This window comes from Musca domestica, unplaced genomic scaffold (assembly GCF_030504385.1).
Source record: "Musca domestica strain aabys unplaced genomic scaffold, Musca_domestica.polishedcontigs.V.1.1 366, whole genome shotgun sequence".
In the NCBI taxonomy this organism is placed as follows: domain Eukaryota; kingdom Metazoa; phylum Arthropoda; class Insecta; order Diptera; family Muscidae; genus Musca; species Musca domestica.
In genome coordinates this window covers 72,152-91,120 of record NW_026712320.1, presented here as the reverse complement: position 1 = coordinate 91,120, position 18,969 = coordinate 72,152, and the positions used below count along the sequence as shown (strand labels likewise).

The window sequence follows — 18,969 nt, the reverse complement described above, 5'->3', positions numbered from 1 at the left end:
GTCAGTCTTTGATTCTCAACTTTAAAACAAAAAATCCACGTTTCCAAGCAGGAGATCACACTGGATATTTCTTAAAAAAATGTTTTTAAAAATTTCCAGAGTTTGGTCCAAAAATGTTTGCCTAGAGCCAAAAATTCGAGACAAATTTCAAATTCCATTAAAAATCCGCGACCGAGAAAATCCCTTCAAAAATCTATGATTGAACCTTAGTACTAAGGCAAACAATTTACTCAGAAATGTAAAGCAGGATATTTCTATAAAAACACAATTCTATACTAGCCCAAGGCAAGATTATTCCCTTAAAGAATCTAAAGAAAAAATATATTTAGGCCCGAAAAAAAATCACTTGAATTCCGAGTAAACTCTTTAAAAATTCGAGATGTCCAAAAAATACTCATTTTGAATCTTCGGAAAATGTCATTAAAAATCCCCTTTAAAATCTCCATTTTAAGAAAATATCATTAAAAATCCACGTTTCAATTACCAAGAAAATGCCCTTAAATTCACGCTACCAATCCCAAGAACATATACCTAAAAATACAGAAATGAAAGAAAATAAATGACCTTAAAACGACGTCTTTAAGCTAAATTGTTGCCTAGAAAATTTACTTAAAAAAATTACATTCCCAAACCAGAACTTGACCTTGAAAATTATCTTACAAATTTCTTTAAAAAATTGTCCTTTGGTACCCGACCTTGCCTAGAAAATTTACTTAATTAGCCTACAAAATGTCCTTAACAGCGCCATGTCTCGAGGACTGTAATCTCAAAAAATGTAAGTACCCAAATCTGACCAAAAATTATGTATAGATATATTTCTTAAAAAATCCATGTCTTGAGGTCAGATTGTTGCCTATTAAAATGCGTTAAAATCGGATTTGGAAGACAGAACTTTACGGAGAAAACAAAGCATTATCTAAAAATAAATAATTACATTTCTCCATTAGAGCTTGATCTTAAAAATCATAAAAAACATGGATTTTTGAAAAATATTGTTTACAGGTCTATCAAAAAACTTGGATTTTTTTTACATATTTTTTCAAAGACTAACAATAAATGTGAATTTTTTAAAAATATTTTTTCAAGGACTAGCAATAAATGTGTATTTTTTTAAATATGAATATCAAGAACATAAAAAAATTGATTTTTTGGTCTTAAAAATCATAAAAAACAATTTCCCTGAAAATATGAAAAATCCTAGATTAAATTTAAACTTGGTCTAGAAATGACTTGGAAAAATCGCATGCATATGTCTGAACTTAGCGTAGACAATTTCATTAATGGTCCAATGAAAAATTGCTATAAAATTCAATGTTATAGACAATAACGTTGCCTAGAAAATAAGTTTTAGAATCTGTTAGAATACATCGATAGAAAATCCAAGAGATTATGAGCCAGTGCTTGGTCTGGAAAATATCCTTAAAATCCACTGAAAAATTCTTTAACATCTACGTTAGTCTGGAAAATTCCCTTAAAACCACTAGAAATTTTGAAATATCACGATAATATACGAAAATTTGTTCCTATAAAAGTTTCTTAAACAAATCACTTTACATACCAGAGCGTAGCCTATAAAAGCTGTCAAAAATCCTTAAAAATGCAACTCTATATGCCAGATCTTGGCCTAGAAAATTCTCTAGAAAAGTTCATTAACAAATTTATGTTTATCCTTGTATTCCGAAAGAATTATACTAAAAAAATATCAGTTGCATACCGGATATTAAAATTAAAATCTTAAAGAGTATTGCTAAAATTTCACGAATATAGACGAAATCTTGGTCTAGATATTTTCCTTTTAAAATAGATCAGACTCTGAACATATTCTTGAAATCCATAAAAAATAATTACAAATCAGTCATTTAAGGAATAACGATCTTTAAGGCCATGCAAATGTTAATAAATTCATTATCATCTCCAACCACAACTACTTTGGAATGTTTTCATTATAATTTTAATAAAGAAAACCCCCACCTCCTGTTATGCTTTGTGCTTACAAAGCCCCTGCTTTTTTCCAAAGAAAAAGCTCCACTTTGATAAGAAAATAAATAAACCTTAAATACATAAATAGCACACATACATACATAGACACATATATGTATACATTAATATTAATATACTTATACACCTACATCAGTTTTTCAGGTTTGCGAAATCCTTTTTGCATTATTTGGTGTCCCGAAATAATAATAAAAAGTATTTAAGAACATCTGTGTCTGTCTATACGACCGACGACCATGGCATAACGTCGGCGCTCGTACCATGGAAGTACTATGTGTGGGAGTTTCATCCATGGGAGACAGTCAAAATACTGGCGGACAGACAAATGTCTAGGCTTGTTGGTATGTAAACACGGATGTGCCTTGTCTTTTTCCGGTAGAAGTTATGCCTGCAAGCTTTAATAATGTTTCGCTTCCCCTCTCCCATTTTCTCTCATTTCATTCAATTCAATGTTATGTCCTTGATCCTTGTTGTAAAGTAGTTGCTGCTGCCTTTGTAGTTTGAGGTGGGTGGGGGTGAGGATGGGGCGAAAGTTTTGCTCGCCGGCAGGGCTTGTTTTCTTTGCAGTTCAGAGAGAGGAAAGACTGTTTACATGAAATCCTTTTGGCAAGATTGCATTAACAATAATTCATGGTAAAACTTTTGTGGGAAGGGAGAGGAAATTAAGGAGGTAACCGTATTAAGGGACGAACAGGAGTAACATTCAAGGACTTTCCATAAAAGTGGATTTTTTAAAAATATTTTTTTCAAGGACTTTCCATAAACGTGGATTTTTTAAAAATATTTTTTTCAAGGACTAAATACAAACGTGGATTTTTTAAAAAATATTTTTTTAAGGACTTTAATATTATTATACGTTTAATATTTTAAAAATATTTTTTCAAGGGCTATCCATAAACGTGGATTTTTTAAAAATATTTTTTTCAAGGACTAAATACAAACGTGGATTTTTTAAAAAATATTTTTTCAAGGACTTTAATATTATACGTTTAATATTTTAAAAATATTTTTTTCAAGGACTTTCCATAAACGTGGATTTTTTAAAAATATTTTTTTAAGGACTTTAATATTATACGTTTAATATTTTAAAAATATTTTTTTCAAGGACTTTCCATAAACGTGGATTTTTTAAAAAATATTTTTTCAAGGACTAAATACAAACGTGGATTTTTTAAAAAATATTTTTTCAAGGACTTTAATATTATACGTTTAATATTTTAAAAATATTTTTTTCAAGGACTTTCCATAAACGTGGATTTTTTAAAAATATTTTTTTCAAGGACTAAATACAAACGTGGATTTTTTAAAAAATATTTTTTTCAAGGACTAAATACAAACGTGGATTTTTTAAAAAATATTTTTTTCAAGGACTAAATACAAACGTGGATTTTTTAAAAAATATTTTTTTCAAGGACTAAATACAAACGTGGATTTTTTAAAAAATATTTTTTTCAAGGACTAAATACAAACGTGGATTTTTTAAAAAATATTTTTTTCAAGGACTAAATACAAACGTGGATTTTTTAAAAAATATTTTTTTCAAGGACTAAATACAAACGTGGATTTTTTAAAAAATATTTTTTTCAAGGACTAAATACAAACGTGGATTTTTTAAAAAATATTTTTTCAAGGACTTTAATATTATTATACGTTTAATATTTTAAAAATATTTTTTCAAGGGCTATCCATAAACGTGGATTTTTTAAAAATATTTTTTTCAAGGACTAAATACAAACGTGGATTTTTTAAAAAATATTTTTTTCAAGGACTAAATACAAACGTGGATTTTTTAAAAAATATTTTTTCAAGGACTTTAATATTATTATACGTTTAATATTTTAAAAATATTTTTTTCAAGGGCTATCCATAAACGTGGATTTTTTAAAAATAATTTTTTCAAGGACTAAATACAAACGTGGATTTTTTAAAAAATATTTTTTCAAGGACTTTAATATTATTATAGGTTTAATATTTTAAAAATATTTTTTCAAGGGCTATCCATAAACGTGGATTTTTTAAAATTATTTTTTCAAGGACTATCCATAAACGTTTAATATTTTAAAAATATTTGTTCAAGGGCTATCCATAAACGTTTAATATTTTAAAAATATTTTTTAAAGAACTATCCATAAACGTGGATTTTTTAAAAATATTTTTTCAAAGACTATCCATAAACGTGGATTTTTTAAAAATATTTTTTCAAGGACTATACATAAACGTGGATTTTTTAAAAATATTTTTTCAAGGACTATCCATAAACGTGGATTTTTTAAAAATATTTTTTCAAAGACTATCCATAAACGTGGATTTTTTAAAAATATTTTTCAAGGACTAAAAATAAACGTTGATTTTTTAAAAATATTTTTCAAGGACTAAAAATAAACGTGTATTTTTTATAAATATTTTTCAAGACTAAAAATAAACTGTATTTTTTAAAAATATTTTTCAAGGACTAAAAATAAACGTGTATTTTTTAAAAATATTTTTCAAGGACTATCAGTAAACGTGGATTTTTTAAAATTATTTTTTAAGGACTATCCATAAACGTGGATTTTTTAAAAATATTTTTTAAGGACTATCCATAAACGTGGATTTTTTAAAAATATTTTTTCATGGACTATCCATAAACGTGGATTTTTTAAAATTTTTTCAAGGACTATCCATAAACGTGGATTTTTTAAAAATATTTTTTCAAGGACTATCCATAAACTTGGATTTTTTAAAAATATTTTTTCAAGCTCTATTAATAAACGTGGATTTTTTAAAAATATTTTTTAAAGGTCTATCAATAAATGTGGATTTTTTAAAAATATTTTTTAAAGCTCTATCAATAAATGTGGATTTTTTAAAAATATTTTTTTAAGGTCTATCAATAAACATGGATTTTATTTAGAAATATTTTTAAAGGTTTTTTTTGAAAAAAATTGTTGAAGGACCAACCTCTCCAATGCATTGTCCAAACACTGTATTGTACCTTGTCGAGTAGCATATCATAGGAAAAACTTTTCATTGAACTTGTTCTCGGTACACATTGCTTCCAGACCCTTCAATGTTCCACCTCGGTTCGTGTAACTCGACCAACCGACCATCCATCCTTTCGTGTAACGTTTGTTGTTACATAAGATTCCATTTCATGTGCGTGCATGTTTGCCATGGTGTAGTTAATTAATTTATTTTGCCATGGTCTCGCTGCTGTAGCTGTTACTTCTGTTTTCAGATTTTCTTTTGTATTTTTTTGGGGGAAATTCCTCATGGCTATAATGTGCATTTGGTTAAGACTCCCTTTTTATATGACCATTAATTTATGAGCGGTTTTTCCAGTTTATAATTTCGCGTGTTTTCTTTATTGTTCGGCAAAAACAAAAAAAATCGAGTGCAAATTCAAGGATACAATCATTTCCTCGGGTTAAATTAAATGCATTTCGTTGGTTGAAATTCAGGAAATTTTGTGGATTTTAAGGACATGTTCTACCCTAACCTAGGCTCTGCTTTTTGGGCGTGGATTTTTAAGGAGATTTTCTGAACTAGGCTCTCCACATTAGGCGTGGATTTTTTAAGGAAATTTTTTAACTTTGGCTCTTTTTCTTAGGCGTGGATTTTTTAATTAAATTTTCTAACCTAGGCTCTCCACATTAGGTGTGGATTTTTAAAGGAAATTTTCAAACCTAGGCTCTTCAAATTAGGCGTGGATTTTTTAAAGGAAATTTTCTAACCTAGGCTCTTCAAATTAGGCGTGGATTTTTTAAGGAAATTTTCTAACCTAGGCTCTTTTTCTTAGGCGTGGATTTTTTAAGCACATTTTCTAACCTAGGCTCTGTTTCTTAGGCGTGGATTTTTTAAGCACATTTTCTAACCTAGGCTCTGTTTCTTAGGCGTGGATTTTTTAAGCACATTTTCTAACCTAGGCTCTGTTTCTTAGGCGTGGATTTTTTAAGCACATTTTCTAACCTAGGTTCTGTTTCTTAGGCGTGGATTTTTTAAGCACATTTTCTAACCTAGGCTCTGTTTCTTAGGCGTGGATTTTTTAAGCACATTTTCTAACCTAGGCTCTGTTTCTTAGGCGTGGATTTTTTAAGCACATTTTCTAACCTAGGTTCTGTTTCTTAGGCGTGAATTTTTTAAGCACATTTTCTAACCTAGGCTCTGTTTCTTAGGCGTGGATTTTTTAAGGAAATTTTCTAACCTAGGCTCTGTTTCTTAGGCGTGGATTTTTTAAGCACATTTTCTAACCTAGGTTCTGTTTCTTAGGCGTGAATTTTTTAAGCACATTTTCTAACCTAGGCTCTGTTTCTTAGGCGTGGATTTTTTAAGGAAATTTTCTAACCTAGGCTCTGTGTCTTAGGCGTGGATTTTTTACGGAAATTTTCTAACCTAGGCTCTGTTTCTTAGGCGTGGATTTTTTACGGAAATTTTCTAACCTAGGCTCTGTGTCTTAGGCGTGGATTTTTTACGGAAATTTTCTAACCTAGGCTCTGTGTCTTAGGCGTGGATTTTTTACGGAAATTTTCTAACCTAGGCTCTGAACATTAGGCGTGGATTTTTTACGGAAATTTTCTAACCTAGGCTCTGTTTCTTAGGCGTGAATTTTTTAAGGAAATTTTCTAACCTAGGCTCTGTTTCTTAGGCGTGGATTTTTTAAGGAAATTTTCTAACCTAGGCTCTGTTTCTTAGTCGTGGATTTTTTAAGGAAAGTTTCTAACCTAGGCTCTGTTTACTAGGCGTGGATTTTTTAAAGAAATTTTCTAACCTAGGCTCTGTTTACTAGGCGTGGATTTTTTAAGGAAATTTTCTAACGTAGGCTCTGTTTACTAGGCGTGGATTTTTTAAGGAAATTTTCTAACCTAGGCTCTGTTTATTAGGCGTGGATTTTTAAAGGAAATTTTCTAACCTAGGCTCTGTTTATTAGGCGTGGATTTTTAAAGGAAATTTTCTAACCTAGGCTCTGTTTCTTAGGCGTGGATTTTTAAAGGAAATTTTCTAACCTAGCCTCTGTTTCTTAGACGTGGATTTTTTAAGGAAATTTTATAACCTAGGCTCTGTTTCTTAGGCGTGGATTTTTTAAGGAAATTTTCTAAGCTAGGCTCTGTTTTCTAGGCGTGGATTTTTTAAGGAAATTTTCTAACCTAGGCTCTGTTTACTAGGCGTGGATTTTTTAAGGAAATTTTCTAACCTAGCCTCTGTTTCTTAGGCGTGGATTTTTAAAGGAAATTTTCTAACCTAGCCTCTGTTTCTTAGGCGTGGATTTTTAAAGGAAATTTTCTAACCTAGCCTCTGTTTCTTAGACGTGGATTTTTTAAGGAAATTTTATAACCTAGGCTCTGTTTCTTAGGCGTGGATTTTTTAAGGAAATTTTCTAAGCTAGGCTCTGTTTTCTAGGCGTGGATTTTTTAAGGAAATTTTCTAACCTAGGCTCTGTTTACTAGGCGTGGATTTTTTAAGGAAATTTTCTAACCTAGGATCCGTTTACTAGGCGTGGATTTTTTAAGGAAATTTTCTAACCTAGGCTCTGTTTCTTAGGCGTGGATTTTTTAAGGAAATTTTCTAACCTAGGCTCTGTTTACTAGGCGTGGATTTTTAAGGAAATTTTCTAACCTAGGCTCTGTTTACTAGGCGTGGATTTTTTAAGGAAATTTTCTAACCTAGGCTCTGTTTCTTAGGCGTGGATTTTTTAAGGAAATTTTCTAACCTAGCCTCTGTTTCTTAGGCGTGGATTTTTTAAGGAAATTTTCTAACCTAGCCTCTGTTTCTTAGGCGTGGATTTTTTAAGGAAATTTTCTAACCTAGCCTCTGTTTCTTAGGCGTGGATTTTTTAAGGAAATTTTCTAACCTAGCCTCTGTTTCTTAGGCGTGGATTTTTTTAAGGAAATTTTCTAACCTAGCCTCTGTTTCTTAGGCGTGGATTTTTTAAGGAAATTTTCTAACCTAGCCTCTGTTTCTTAGGCGTGGATTTTTTAAGGAAATTTTCTAACCTTGGCTCTGATTTTTAAGGCTTGGATTTTTAAGGAAATTTTCTAACCTTGGCTCTGATTTTTAAGGCTTGGATTTTTAAGGAAATTTTCTAACCTTGGCTCTGATTTTTAAGGCTTGGATTTTTAAGGAAATTTTCTAACCTTGGCTCTGATTTTTAAGGCTTGGATTTTTAGTATATATTATTTCTCCCATTTCAGGTTCTCCCGAAATTGTCTCCAATGTAAATAACCTAACTTTTTGCAAAATTAATATTCCAAGTCCTTAAACATAGTTTTTATCGCTTCTTAAATTGTCTTTTATAATCCCATTCGCTGGGTGTCCACTACCCTCCCACTCTGCTCCTCCGGCAAGTTACCAATATTGTTTCATTTTCATGTTAACTAAATCTTTTAGTTCTCGTACAAATTGTTCGGCTGTGTATTGAAGGAAATCCTTGCAAAGCTCCAGCAGGGCCATTACTGAATGGTGAAAAAACACACACACAGCACTCTGCTGGAGTTTATGGGCGACTGGACTAGCAAGTGGAAAATTAGTATAGAAATGAATATTTATGGTTGCTATTGCGGCAAAAGGATTAAGGCCAAAGGACTCTCAAACTTGTAGTGTAGCTGTAGTGAAACGCAAAAAAAAAAAACATAAACTGTGCAATGGCAGAGATTTTAGCAGCCATAACAACAAAAGAAAAGCCATAACGAAATATCCTTGCCCACATCGCTTGGCCACCTACCCTTGAATGGCAACGTTAAACGAGTGAAAAAGCCAAAATAAAATCTCTTCAATGCTAAAAATTGTTAAAAATAATAACCGGTTAAAACACTCAACATAAGGACGAGCTCGGCATGAATTCACAGAAATTTTTTGGCGATTTCAAATAGTTGAAAAGGATTATGTGAATGACCAGGCACGGCACATTTGCCACTTCACATGGTAAATGCGTTAGTGAAGGATCTTTACAAAAAGCGTTGCGGGATATTTTTTTTTCAAAAACTTACCAAAAGAACACTTTCCCAGGCCATCCATCGAATGGGCATCGGCTGGGTTTGACGACCACCTGAACCCTCCAATTGACAATAATCCTTGGTGTAGGCCGAACGATTTATCACAGTACCAATGGTGCAGACCTTTATGCTGTAGTCGGGACCAATAATGCAGCTTCTGAAAATATCGAAAAAAAAAATGGGGAAAATATTAGTGATGAGAATCTTAAAATTTCCAAAATCTCAAGTAGACTGAAAAATATTCTAAGAAAATGAGTGAAAAAATCAGAGCTTAAGTTAGAAAATTTCCTTAAAAAATCCACGCCTAAGAAACAGAGGCTAGGTTAGAAAATTTCCTTAAAAAATCCACGCCTAAGAAACAGAGGCTAGGTTATAAAATTTCCTTAAAAAATCCACGCCTAAGAAACAGAGGCTAGGTTAGAAAATTTCCTTAAAAAATCCACGCCTAAGAAACAGAGGCTAGGTTAGAAAATTTCCTTAAAAAATCCACGCCTAAGAAACAGAGGCTAGGTTAGAAAATTTCCTTAAAAAATCCACGCCTAAGAAACAGAGGCTAGGTTAGAAAATTTCCTTAAAAAATCCACGCCTAAGAAACAGAGCCTAGGTTAGAAAATTTCCTTAAAAAATCCACGCCTAAGAAACAGAGCCTAGGTTAGAAAATTTCCTTAAAAAATCCACGCCTAATGTTTAGAGCCTAGGTTAGAAAATTTCCTTAAAAAATCCACGCCTAATGTTTAGAGCCTAGGTTAGAAAATTTCCTTAAAAAATCCACGCCTAATGTTTAGAGCCTAGGTTAGAAAATTTCCTTAAAAAATCCACGCCTAATGTTAAGAGCCAAGGTTAGAAAATTTCCTTAAAAAATCCACGCCTAATGTTTAGAGCCTAGGTTAGAAAATTTCCTTAAAAAATCCACGCCTAATGTTTAGAGCCTAGGTTAGAAAATTTCCTTAAAAAATCCACGCCTAATGTTTAGAGCCTAGGTTAGAAAATTTCCTTAAAAAATCCACGCCTAATGTTTAGAGCCTAGGTTAGAAAATTTCCTTAAAAAATCCACGCCTAATGTTTAGAGCTTAGGTTAGAAAATTTCCTTAAAAAATCCACGCCTAATGTTTAGAGCCTAGGTTAGAAAATTTCCTTAAAAAATCCACGCCTAATGTTTAGAGCCTAGGTTAGAAAATTTCCTTAAAAAATCCACGCCTAATGTTTAGAGCCTAGGTTAGAAAATTTCCTTAAAAAATCCACGCCTAATGTTTAGAGCCTAGGTTAGAAAATTTCCTTAAAAAATCCACGCCTAATGTTTAGAGCCTAGGTTAGAAAATTTCCTTAAAAAATCCACGCCTAATGTTTAGAGCCTAGGTTAGAAAATTTCCTTAAAAAATCCACGCCTAATGTTTAGAGCCTAGGTTAGAAAATTTCCTTAAAAAATCCACGCCTAATGTTTAGAGCCTAGGTTAGAAAATTTCCTTAAAAAATCCACGCCTAATGTTTAGAGCCTAGGTTAGAAAATTTCCTTAAAAAATCCATGCCTAAGAAACAGAGCCTAAGTTAGAAAATTTCCTTAAAAAATCCACGCCTAAGAAACAGAGCCTAAGTTAGAAAATTTCCTTAAAAAATCCACGCCTAATGTTTAGAGCCTAGGTTAGAAAATTTCCTTAAAAAATCCACGCCTAATGTTTAGAGCCTAGGTTAGAAAATTTCCTTAAAAAATCCACGCCTAATGTTTAGAGCCTAGGTTAGAAAATTTCCTTAAAAAATCCACGCCTAATGTTTAGAGCCTAGGTTAGAAAATTTCCTTAAAAAATCCATGCCTAATGTTTAGAGCCTAGGTTAGAAAATTTCCTTAAAAAATCCACGCCTAATGTTTAGAGCCTAGGTTAGAAAATTTCCTTAAAAAATCCACGCCTAATGTTTAGAGCCTAGGTTAGAAAATTTCCTTAAAAAATCCACGCCTAATGTTTAGAGCCTAGGTTAGAAAATTTCCTTAAAAAATCCACGCCTAATGTTTAGAGCCTAGGTTAGAAAATTTCCTTAAAAAATCCACGCCTAATGTTTAGAGCCTAGGTTAGAAAATTTCCTTAAAAAATCCACGCCTAATGTTTAGAGCCTAGGTTAGAAAATTTCCTTAAAAAATCCACGCCTAATGTTTAGAGCCTAGGTTAGAAAATTTCCTTAAAAAATCCACGCCTAATGTTTAGAGCCTAGGTTAGAAAATTTCCTTAAAAAATCCACGCCTAATGTTTAGAGCCTAGGTTAGAAAATTTCCTTAAAAAATCCACGCCTAATGTTTAGAGCCTAGGTTAGAAAATTTCCTTAAAAAATCCACGCCTAATGTTTAGAGCCTAGGTTAGAAAATTTCCTTTAAAAATCAACGCCTAATTTATAGAGCCTAGGTAGAAAATTTCCTTTAAAAATCCACGCCTAATTTATAGAGCCTAGGTTAGAAAATTTCCTTTAAAAATCCACGCCTAATTTATAGAGCCTAGGTTAGAAAATTTCCTTTAAAAATCCACGCCTAATTTATAGAGCCTAGGTTAGAAAATTTCCTTTAAAAATCCACGCCTAATTTATAGAGCCTAGGTTAGAAAATTTCCTTTAAAAATCCACGCCTAATTTATAGAGCCTAGGTTAGAAAATTTCCTTTAAAAATCCACGCCTAATTTATAGAGCCTAGGTTAGAAAATTTCCTTTAAAAATCCACGCCTAATTTATAGAGCCTAGGTTAGAAAATTTCCTTTAAAAATCCACGCCTAATTTATAGAGCCTAGGTTAGAAAATTTCCTTTAAAAATCCACGCCTAATTTATAGAGCCTAGGTTAGAAAATTTCCTTTAAAAATCCACGCCTAATTTATAGAGCCTAGGTTAGAAAATTTCCTTTAAAAATCCACGCCTAATTTATAGAGCCTAGGTTAGAAAATTTCCTTTAAAAATCCACGCCTAATTTATAGAGCCTAGGTTAGAAAATTTCCTTTAAAAATCCACGCCTAATTTATAGAGCCTAGGTTAGAAAATTTCCTTTAAAAATCCACGCCTAATTTATAGAGCCTAGGTTAGAAAATTTCCTTTAAAAATCCACGCCTAATTTATAGAGCCTAGGTTAGAAAATTTCCTTTAAAATCCACGCCTAATTTATAGAGCCTAGGTTAGAAAATTTCCTTTAAAAATCCACGCCTAATTTATAGAGCCTAGGTTAGAAAATTTCCTTTAAAAATCCACGCCTAATTTATAGAGCCTAGGTTAGAAAATTTTCTTTAAAAATCCACGCCTAATTTATAGAGCCTAGGTTAGAAAATTCCCTTAAAAAATCCACGCCTAAGAAACAGAGGCTAGGTTAGAAAATTTCCTTAAAAATCCACGCCTAAGAAACAGAGGCTAGGTTAGAAAATTTCCTTAAAAATCCACGCCTAAGAAACAGAGGCTAGGTTAGAAAATTTCCTTAAAAATCCACGCCTAAGAAACAGAGGCTAGGTTAGAAAATTTCCTTAAAAATCCACGCCTAAGAAACAGAGGCTAGGTTAGAAAATTTCCTTAAAAATCCACGCCTAAGAAACAGAGGCTAGGTTAGAAAATTTCCTTAAAAAATCCACGCCTAAGAAACAGAGGCTAGGTTAAAAATTTTCCTTAAAAAATCCACGCCTAATTTGGAGAGCCCAGGTTAGAAAATTTCCTTAAAAAATCCACGCCTAAGAAACAGAGCCTAGGTTAGAAAATTTCCTTAAAAAATCCACGCCTAATGTTTAGAGCCTAGGTTAGAAAATTTCCTTAAAAAATCCACGCCTAATTTGGAGAGCCCAGGTTAGAAAATTTCCTTAAAAAATCCACGCCTAAGAAACAGAGCCTAGGTTAGAAAATTTCCTTAAAAAATCCACGCCTAATTTGGAGAGCCCAGGTTAGAAAATTTCCTTAAAAAATCCACGCCTAAGAAACAGAGCCTAGGTTAGAAAATTTCCTTAAAAAATCCACGCCTAATTTGGAGAGCCCAGGTTAGAAAATTTCCTTAAAAAATCCACGCCTAAGAAACAGAGCCTAGGTTAGAAAATGTCCTTAAAAAATCCACGCCTAAGAAACAGAGCCTAGGTTAGAAAATTTCCTTAAAAAATCCACGCCTTAGAAACAGAGCCTAGATTAGAAAATTTCCTTAAAAAATCCACGCCTAAGAAACAGAGCCTAGGTTAGAAAATTTCCTTAAAAAATCCACGCCTAAGAAACAGAGCCTAAGTTAGAAAATTTCCTTAAAAAATCCACGCCTAAGAAACAGAGCCTAGGTTAGAAAATGTCCTTAAAAATCCACGCCTTAGAAACAGAGCCTAGGTTAGAAAATGTCCCTAAAAATTTCACGCCTAAGAAACAGAGCCTAAGTTAGAAAATTTCCTTAAAAAATCCACGCCTAAGAAACAGAGCCTAAGTTAGAAAATTTCCTTAAAAAATCCACGCCTAAGAAACAGAGCCTAAGTTAGAAAATTTCCTTAAAAAATCCACGCCTAAGAAATAGAGCCTAAGTTAGAAAATTTCCTTAAAAAATCCACGCCTAAGAAACAGAGCCTAAGTTAGAAAATTTCCTTAAAAAATCCACGCCTAAGAAATAGAGCCTATGTTAGAAAATTTCCTTAAAAAATCCACGCCTAAGAAACAGAGCCTAAGTTAGAAAATTTCCTTAAAAAATCCACGCCTAAGAAACAGAGCCTAAGTTAGAAAATTTCCTTAAAAAATCCACGCCTAAGAAACAGAGCCTAAGTTAGAAAATTTCCTTAAAAAATCCACGCCTAAGAAACAGAGCCTAAGTTAGAAACTTTCCTTAAAAAATCCATGCCTAAGAAACAGAGCCTAAGTTAGAAAATTTCCTTAAAAAATCCACGCCTAAGAAACAGAGCCTAGGTTAGAAACTTTCTTTGAAAAATCCACGCCCTAGAAACAGAGCCTAGGTTAGAAAATTTCCTTAAAAAATCCACGCCTAAGAAACAGAGCCTAGGTTAGAAACTTTCTTTGAAAAATCCACGCCCTAGAAACAGAGCCTAGGTTAGAAAATTTTCTTTAAAAATCCACGCCTAAGAAACAGAGCCTAAGTTAGAAAATTTCCTTAAAAAATCCACGCCTAAGAACAGAGCCTAAGTTAGAAAATTTCCTTAAAAAATCCACGCCTAAGAAACAGAGCCTAAGTTAGAAAATTTCCTTAAAAAATCCACGCCTAAGAAACAGAGCCTAAGTTAGAAAATTTCCTTAAAAAATCCACGCCTAAGAAACAGAGCCTAGGTTAGAAAATTTCCTTAAAAAATCCACGCCTAAGAAACAGAGCCTAAGTTAGAAAATTTCCTTAAAAAATCCACGCCTAAGAAACAGAGCCTAAGTTAGAAAATTTCCTTAAAAAATCCATGCCTAAGAAACAGAGCCTAAGTTAGAAAATTTCCTTAAAAAATCCACGCCTAAGAAACAGAGCCTAGGTTAGAAACTTTCTTTGAAAAATCCACGCCCTAGAAACAGAGCCTAGGTTAGAAAATTTCCTTAAAAAATCCACGCCTAAGAAACAGAGCCTAGGTTAGAAAATGTCCTTAAAAATCCACGCCTTAGAAACAGAGCCTAGGTTAGAAAATTTCCTTAAAAAATCCACGCCTAATTTGGAGAGCCCAGGTTAGAAAATTTCCTTAAAAAATCCACGCCTAAGAAACAGAGCCCTGGTTAGAAAATTTCCTTAATAAATCCACGCCTAATTTGGAGAGCCCAGGTTAGAAAATTTCCTTAAAAAATCCACGCCTAAGAAACAGAGCCTAGGTTAGAAAATTTCCTTAATAAATCCACGCCTAATTTGGAGAGCCCAGGTTAGAAAATTTCCTTAAAAAATCCACGCCTAAGAAACAGAGCCTAGGTTAGAAAATTTCCTTAATAAATCCACGCCTAATTTGGAGAGCCCAGGTTAGAAAATTTCCTTAAAAAATCCACGCCTAAGAAACAGAGCCTAGGTTAGAAAATTTCCTTAAAAAATCCACGCCTAATTTGGAGAGCCCAGGTTAGAAAATTTCCTTAAAAAATCCACGCCTAAGAAACAGAGCCTAGGTTAGAAAATTTCCTTAAAAAATCCACGCCTAATTTGGAGAGCCCAGGTTAGAAAATTTCCTTAAAAAATCCACGCCTAATTTGGAGAGCCCAGGTTAGAAAATTTCCTTAAAAAATCCACGCCTAAGAAACAGAGCCTAGGTTAGAAAATTTCCTTAAAAAATCCACGCCTAAGAAACAGAGCCTAGGTTAGAAAATTTCCTTAAAAAATCCACGCCTTAGAAACAGAGCCTAGATTAGAAAATTTCCTTAAAAAATCCACGCCTAAGAAACAGAGCCTAGGTTAGAAAATTTCCTTAAAAAATCCACGCCTAAGAAACAGAGCCTAGGTTAGAAAATTTCCTTAAAAAATCCACGCCTAAGAAACAGAGCCTAGGTTAGAAAATGTCCTTAAAAATCCACGCCTTAGAAACAGAGCCTAGGTTAGAAAATGTCCCTAAAAATTTCACGCCTAAGAAACAGAGCCTAAGTTAGAAAATTTCCTTAAAAAATCCACGCCTAAGAAACAGAGCCTAAGTTAGAAAATTTCCTTAAAAAATCCACGCCTAAGAAACAGAGCCTAAGTTAGAAAATTTCCTTAAAAAATCCACGCCTAAGAAATAGAGCCTAAGTTAGAAAATTTCCTTAAAAAATCCACGCCTAAGAAACAGAGCCTAAGTTAGAAAATTTCCTTAAAAAATCCACGCCTAAGAAATAGAGCCTAAGTTAGAAAATTTCCTTAAAAAATCCACGCCTAAGAAACAGAGCCTAAGTTAGAAAATTTCCTTAAAAAATCCACGCCTAAGAAACAGAGCCTAAGTTAGAAAATTTCCTTAAAAAATCCACGCCTGAGAAACAGAGCCTAAGTTAGAAAATTTCCTTAAAAAATCCACGCCTAAGAAACAGAGCCTAAGTTAGAAAATTTCCTTAAAAAATCCACGCCTAAGAAATAGAGCCTAAGTTAGAGAATTTCCTTAAAAAATCCACGCCTAAGAAACAGAGCCTAAGTTAGAAAATTTCCTTAAAAAATCCACGCCTAAGAAACAGAGCCTAAGTTAGAAAATTTCCTTAAAAAATCCACGCCTAAGAAACAGAGCCTAAGTTAGAAAATTTCCTTAAAAAATCCACGCCTAAGAAACAGAGCCTAAGTTAGAAAATTTCCTTAAAAAATCCACGCCTAAGAAACAGAGCCTAAGTTAGAAAATTTCCTTAAAAAATCCACGCCTAAGAAATAGAGCCTAAGTTAGAAAATTTCCTTAAAAAATCCACGCCTAAGAAACAGAGCCTAAGTTAGAAAATTTCCTTAAAAAATCCACGCCTAAGAAACAGAGCCTAAGTTAGAAAATTTCCTTAAAAAATCCACGCCTAAGAAACAGAGCCTAAGTTAGAAAATTTCCTTAAAAAATCCACGCCTAAGAAACAGAGCCTAAGTTAGAAAATTTCCTTAAAAAATCCACGCCTAAGAAACAGAGCCTAAGTTAGAAAATTTCCTTAAAAAATCCACGCCTAAGAAATAGAGCCTAAGTTAGAAAATTTCCTTAAAAAATCCACGCCTAAGAAACAGAGCCTAAGTTAGAAAATTTCCTTAAAAAATCCACGCCTAAGAAACAGAGCCTAGGTTAGAAACTTTCTTTGAAAAATCCACGCCCTAGAAACAGAGCCTAGGTTAGAAAATTTCCTTAAAAAATCCACGCCTAAGAAACAGAGCCTAGGTTAGAAACTTTCTTTGAAAAATCCACGCCCTAGAAACAGAGCCTAGGTTAGAAAATTTTCTTTAAAAATCCACGCCTAAGAAACAGAGCCTAGGTTAGAAAATTTCCTTTAAAAATCCACGCTGCCGATGTTATGTTGCAAATTCCGTAAAACCACAAAATTGCTCCATAGCCTGACTTAAAAACATCCCTTAAAATCAAAACATTTAAGATCCACCACCAAAAGTGTTTAATTTCCGAATCATATCATCCGTCAGCGGTCTCATCATAACAACCAAGTGTTGATATGAATTTTTGCGCTTGAAAAACTCCCCTTTCAAGACTGTGTATTATTTGTCCGGAGTACCAGCCAGCAAAAACAAAAACATTAACAAAACCAAAAATCGGAAAATTGTTTGAAATATCCCCTCCATTTGCAAACATCAGCAGTATGTCCGATTTCATGCGTTCTGTTGTGGTCTTTGCATTTCCATTCTCTTGGCATTTTTAGGTTTTTGTGTTGTGTTATTTATCTTTGTTGCTTTTGTTGTTTTGTTGTACCCATTTCATCAGTCATTTGTTGGGTTTGTCAAATGTCAGATCATCAAATATTATGAATAGCTGTCGGGCATATCACTGTTTGGTGTAGCAAATGCAGCAGTAGCAATATTTATGCCCAAGAAATATCTAAAGGTTTGAAGAGCTGGAGCAGCAGGGGCTTGATACGCAAGGTTGTCCATTTTTCTGCTACTCATCTCCTTTGCTGAATTATTTTTCGTATTCCTAAAATACTTTTCTAGACCCTCAGGCAGCAAAGGTTTATGTTTCCTGACAAAAACAGACAGCAGCAAATGCCCGCCAACCATGGGATTGGCTCAAAGAGCGATGCATTTATAAAATGTTTAAATCAACAGAAAAAAAACTGTCAAGTGGTCAGCGGTTTTTTATTTCCAATTATTCCCCCTTGCTACTTTTTTCCAGAACAGAACTTTTAGTACTTTGAAATCTGGTTGCTTTCAACGCCATCTGTATGTCAAATGTTTTAATTGAATTTTATTTGAACTAGAGATGATCTGACGAACTAGTAAGCTTAGTGTACTACAGAGGAGCTGACAATCTCTTATGAGGTTTAATGTCGGAAGAACCAAATGCTGTGACCACGCCAAAAAAAACATAGGCTAGAATAAATAAATCTCAAAAGGATTCCACCCTAAAAATTTAGATGCTAAGCAGGAAAATTTCCTTGAAAATCTACGCCTATAAAACAGGTCCCAGAATGGAGAATTCGCATAAAATTCCATGTTTATAAAACAGAGCCCAGAATTCTCAAAAATTTACACGTTTTAAAGGCAGGAACATTTCCTAAAAATTCCCCGCCTAAAAAACTGAGGCTAAGCTGAAAAATCGCCTTAAAATTCCAAGCCAAAAAAGCAAGGGCTAGGCAGGAAAATTTCCTCAAAATTCCTCGCCAAAAAAGCAAGGGCTAAGCATGACAATTCCCTCCAAATTCCAGACTTATAAACAGAGCATAGGTTCGGAAATTTATTTAAAAAATAACTCTTACAAAGCAGATCCCAAGCTGTGAAATATCCTTAAAAATCCACATCAAAAACAGACCTTGGGCTTTGAAGTTTCCTTAAAAAAAACCCGGAAAATCCAAAAAGGCAGGGCCTAGGCTGTGAAATATCCTAAAATACCAACCTAAAAAGTTGAGACTGGGGTACCAATTTTCCTTTAAAAAACCCCGAGCCTAGGGAAAAAAATCTTCTTAAAAAACGCGTCTAAAAGCCAGAGCCTAGGGTTCAAACCTCATAAAAAGCGGAGAAAATTTTCTTAAAAATCCACACCTAAAAAGCAATATCCAGGGTAGAAAATTTCCTGAAAATCCACGCCTAAAAGGCAGTATCCAGGGTAGAAAATTTCCTGAAAATCCACGCCTAAAAAACAGTATCCAGGGTATAAAATTTCTTGAAAATCCACGCCTAAAAAACAGAGTCTAGACAGAAAAATTTCGCTAAAAAATCCACGCCTAAAAAACAGTATCCAGGGTAGAAAATTTCTTGAAAATCCACGCCTAAAAGCAGAGTCTAGACAGAAAAATTTCCCTAAAAAATCCACGCCTATAAAGCAGAGCCTAGGCAAGAAAAAATTCCTTTAAAAATCCACGCCTATAATGCAGTCTAGGCAGAAAAATTTACCTAAAAAATCCACGTCTATAAAACAGGGTGTAGGCAAGAAAAAAACCGTTTTTAAAATCCACACCTATAAAACAGGGTTTAGGCAGAAA

At 33.2% G+C, this 18,969-nt stretch overlaps 1 protein-coding gene across 1 annotated transcript in view; it reads right to left on the bottom strand.

Annotated features, from left to right (window-relative positions):
- The window catches only part of LOC101891072 (discoidin domain-containing receptor 2), an 80,777-nt gene that overhangs the window by 12,766 nt on the left and 49,042 nt on the right, over positions 1-18,969 (bottom strand). The window contains exon 3 of the mRNA XM_059126091.1: positions 8,961-9,123. Within this exon, the coding sequence (XP_058982074.1) occupies positions 8,961-8,999 (39 nt within the window). The 5' untranslated portion in view covers positions 9,000-9,123. The remainder of the gene's footprint in view (positions 1-8,960; positions 9,124-18,969) is intronic.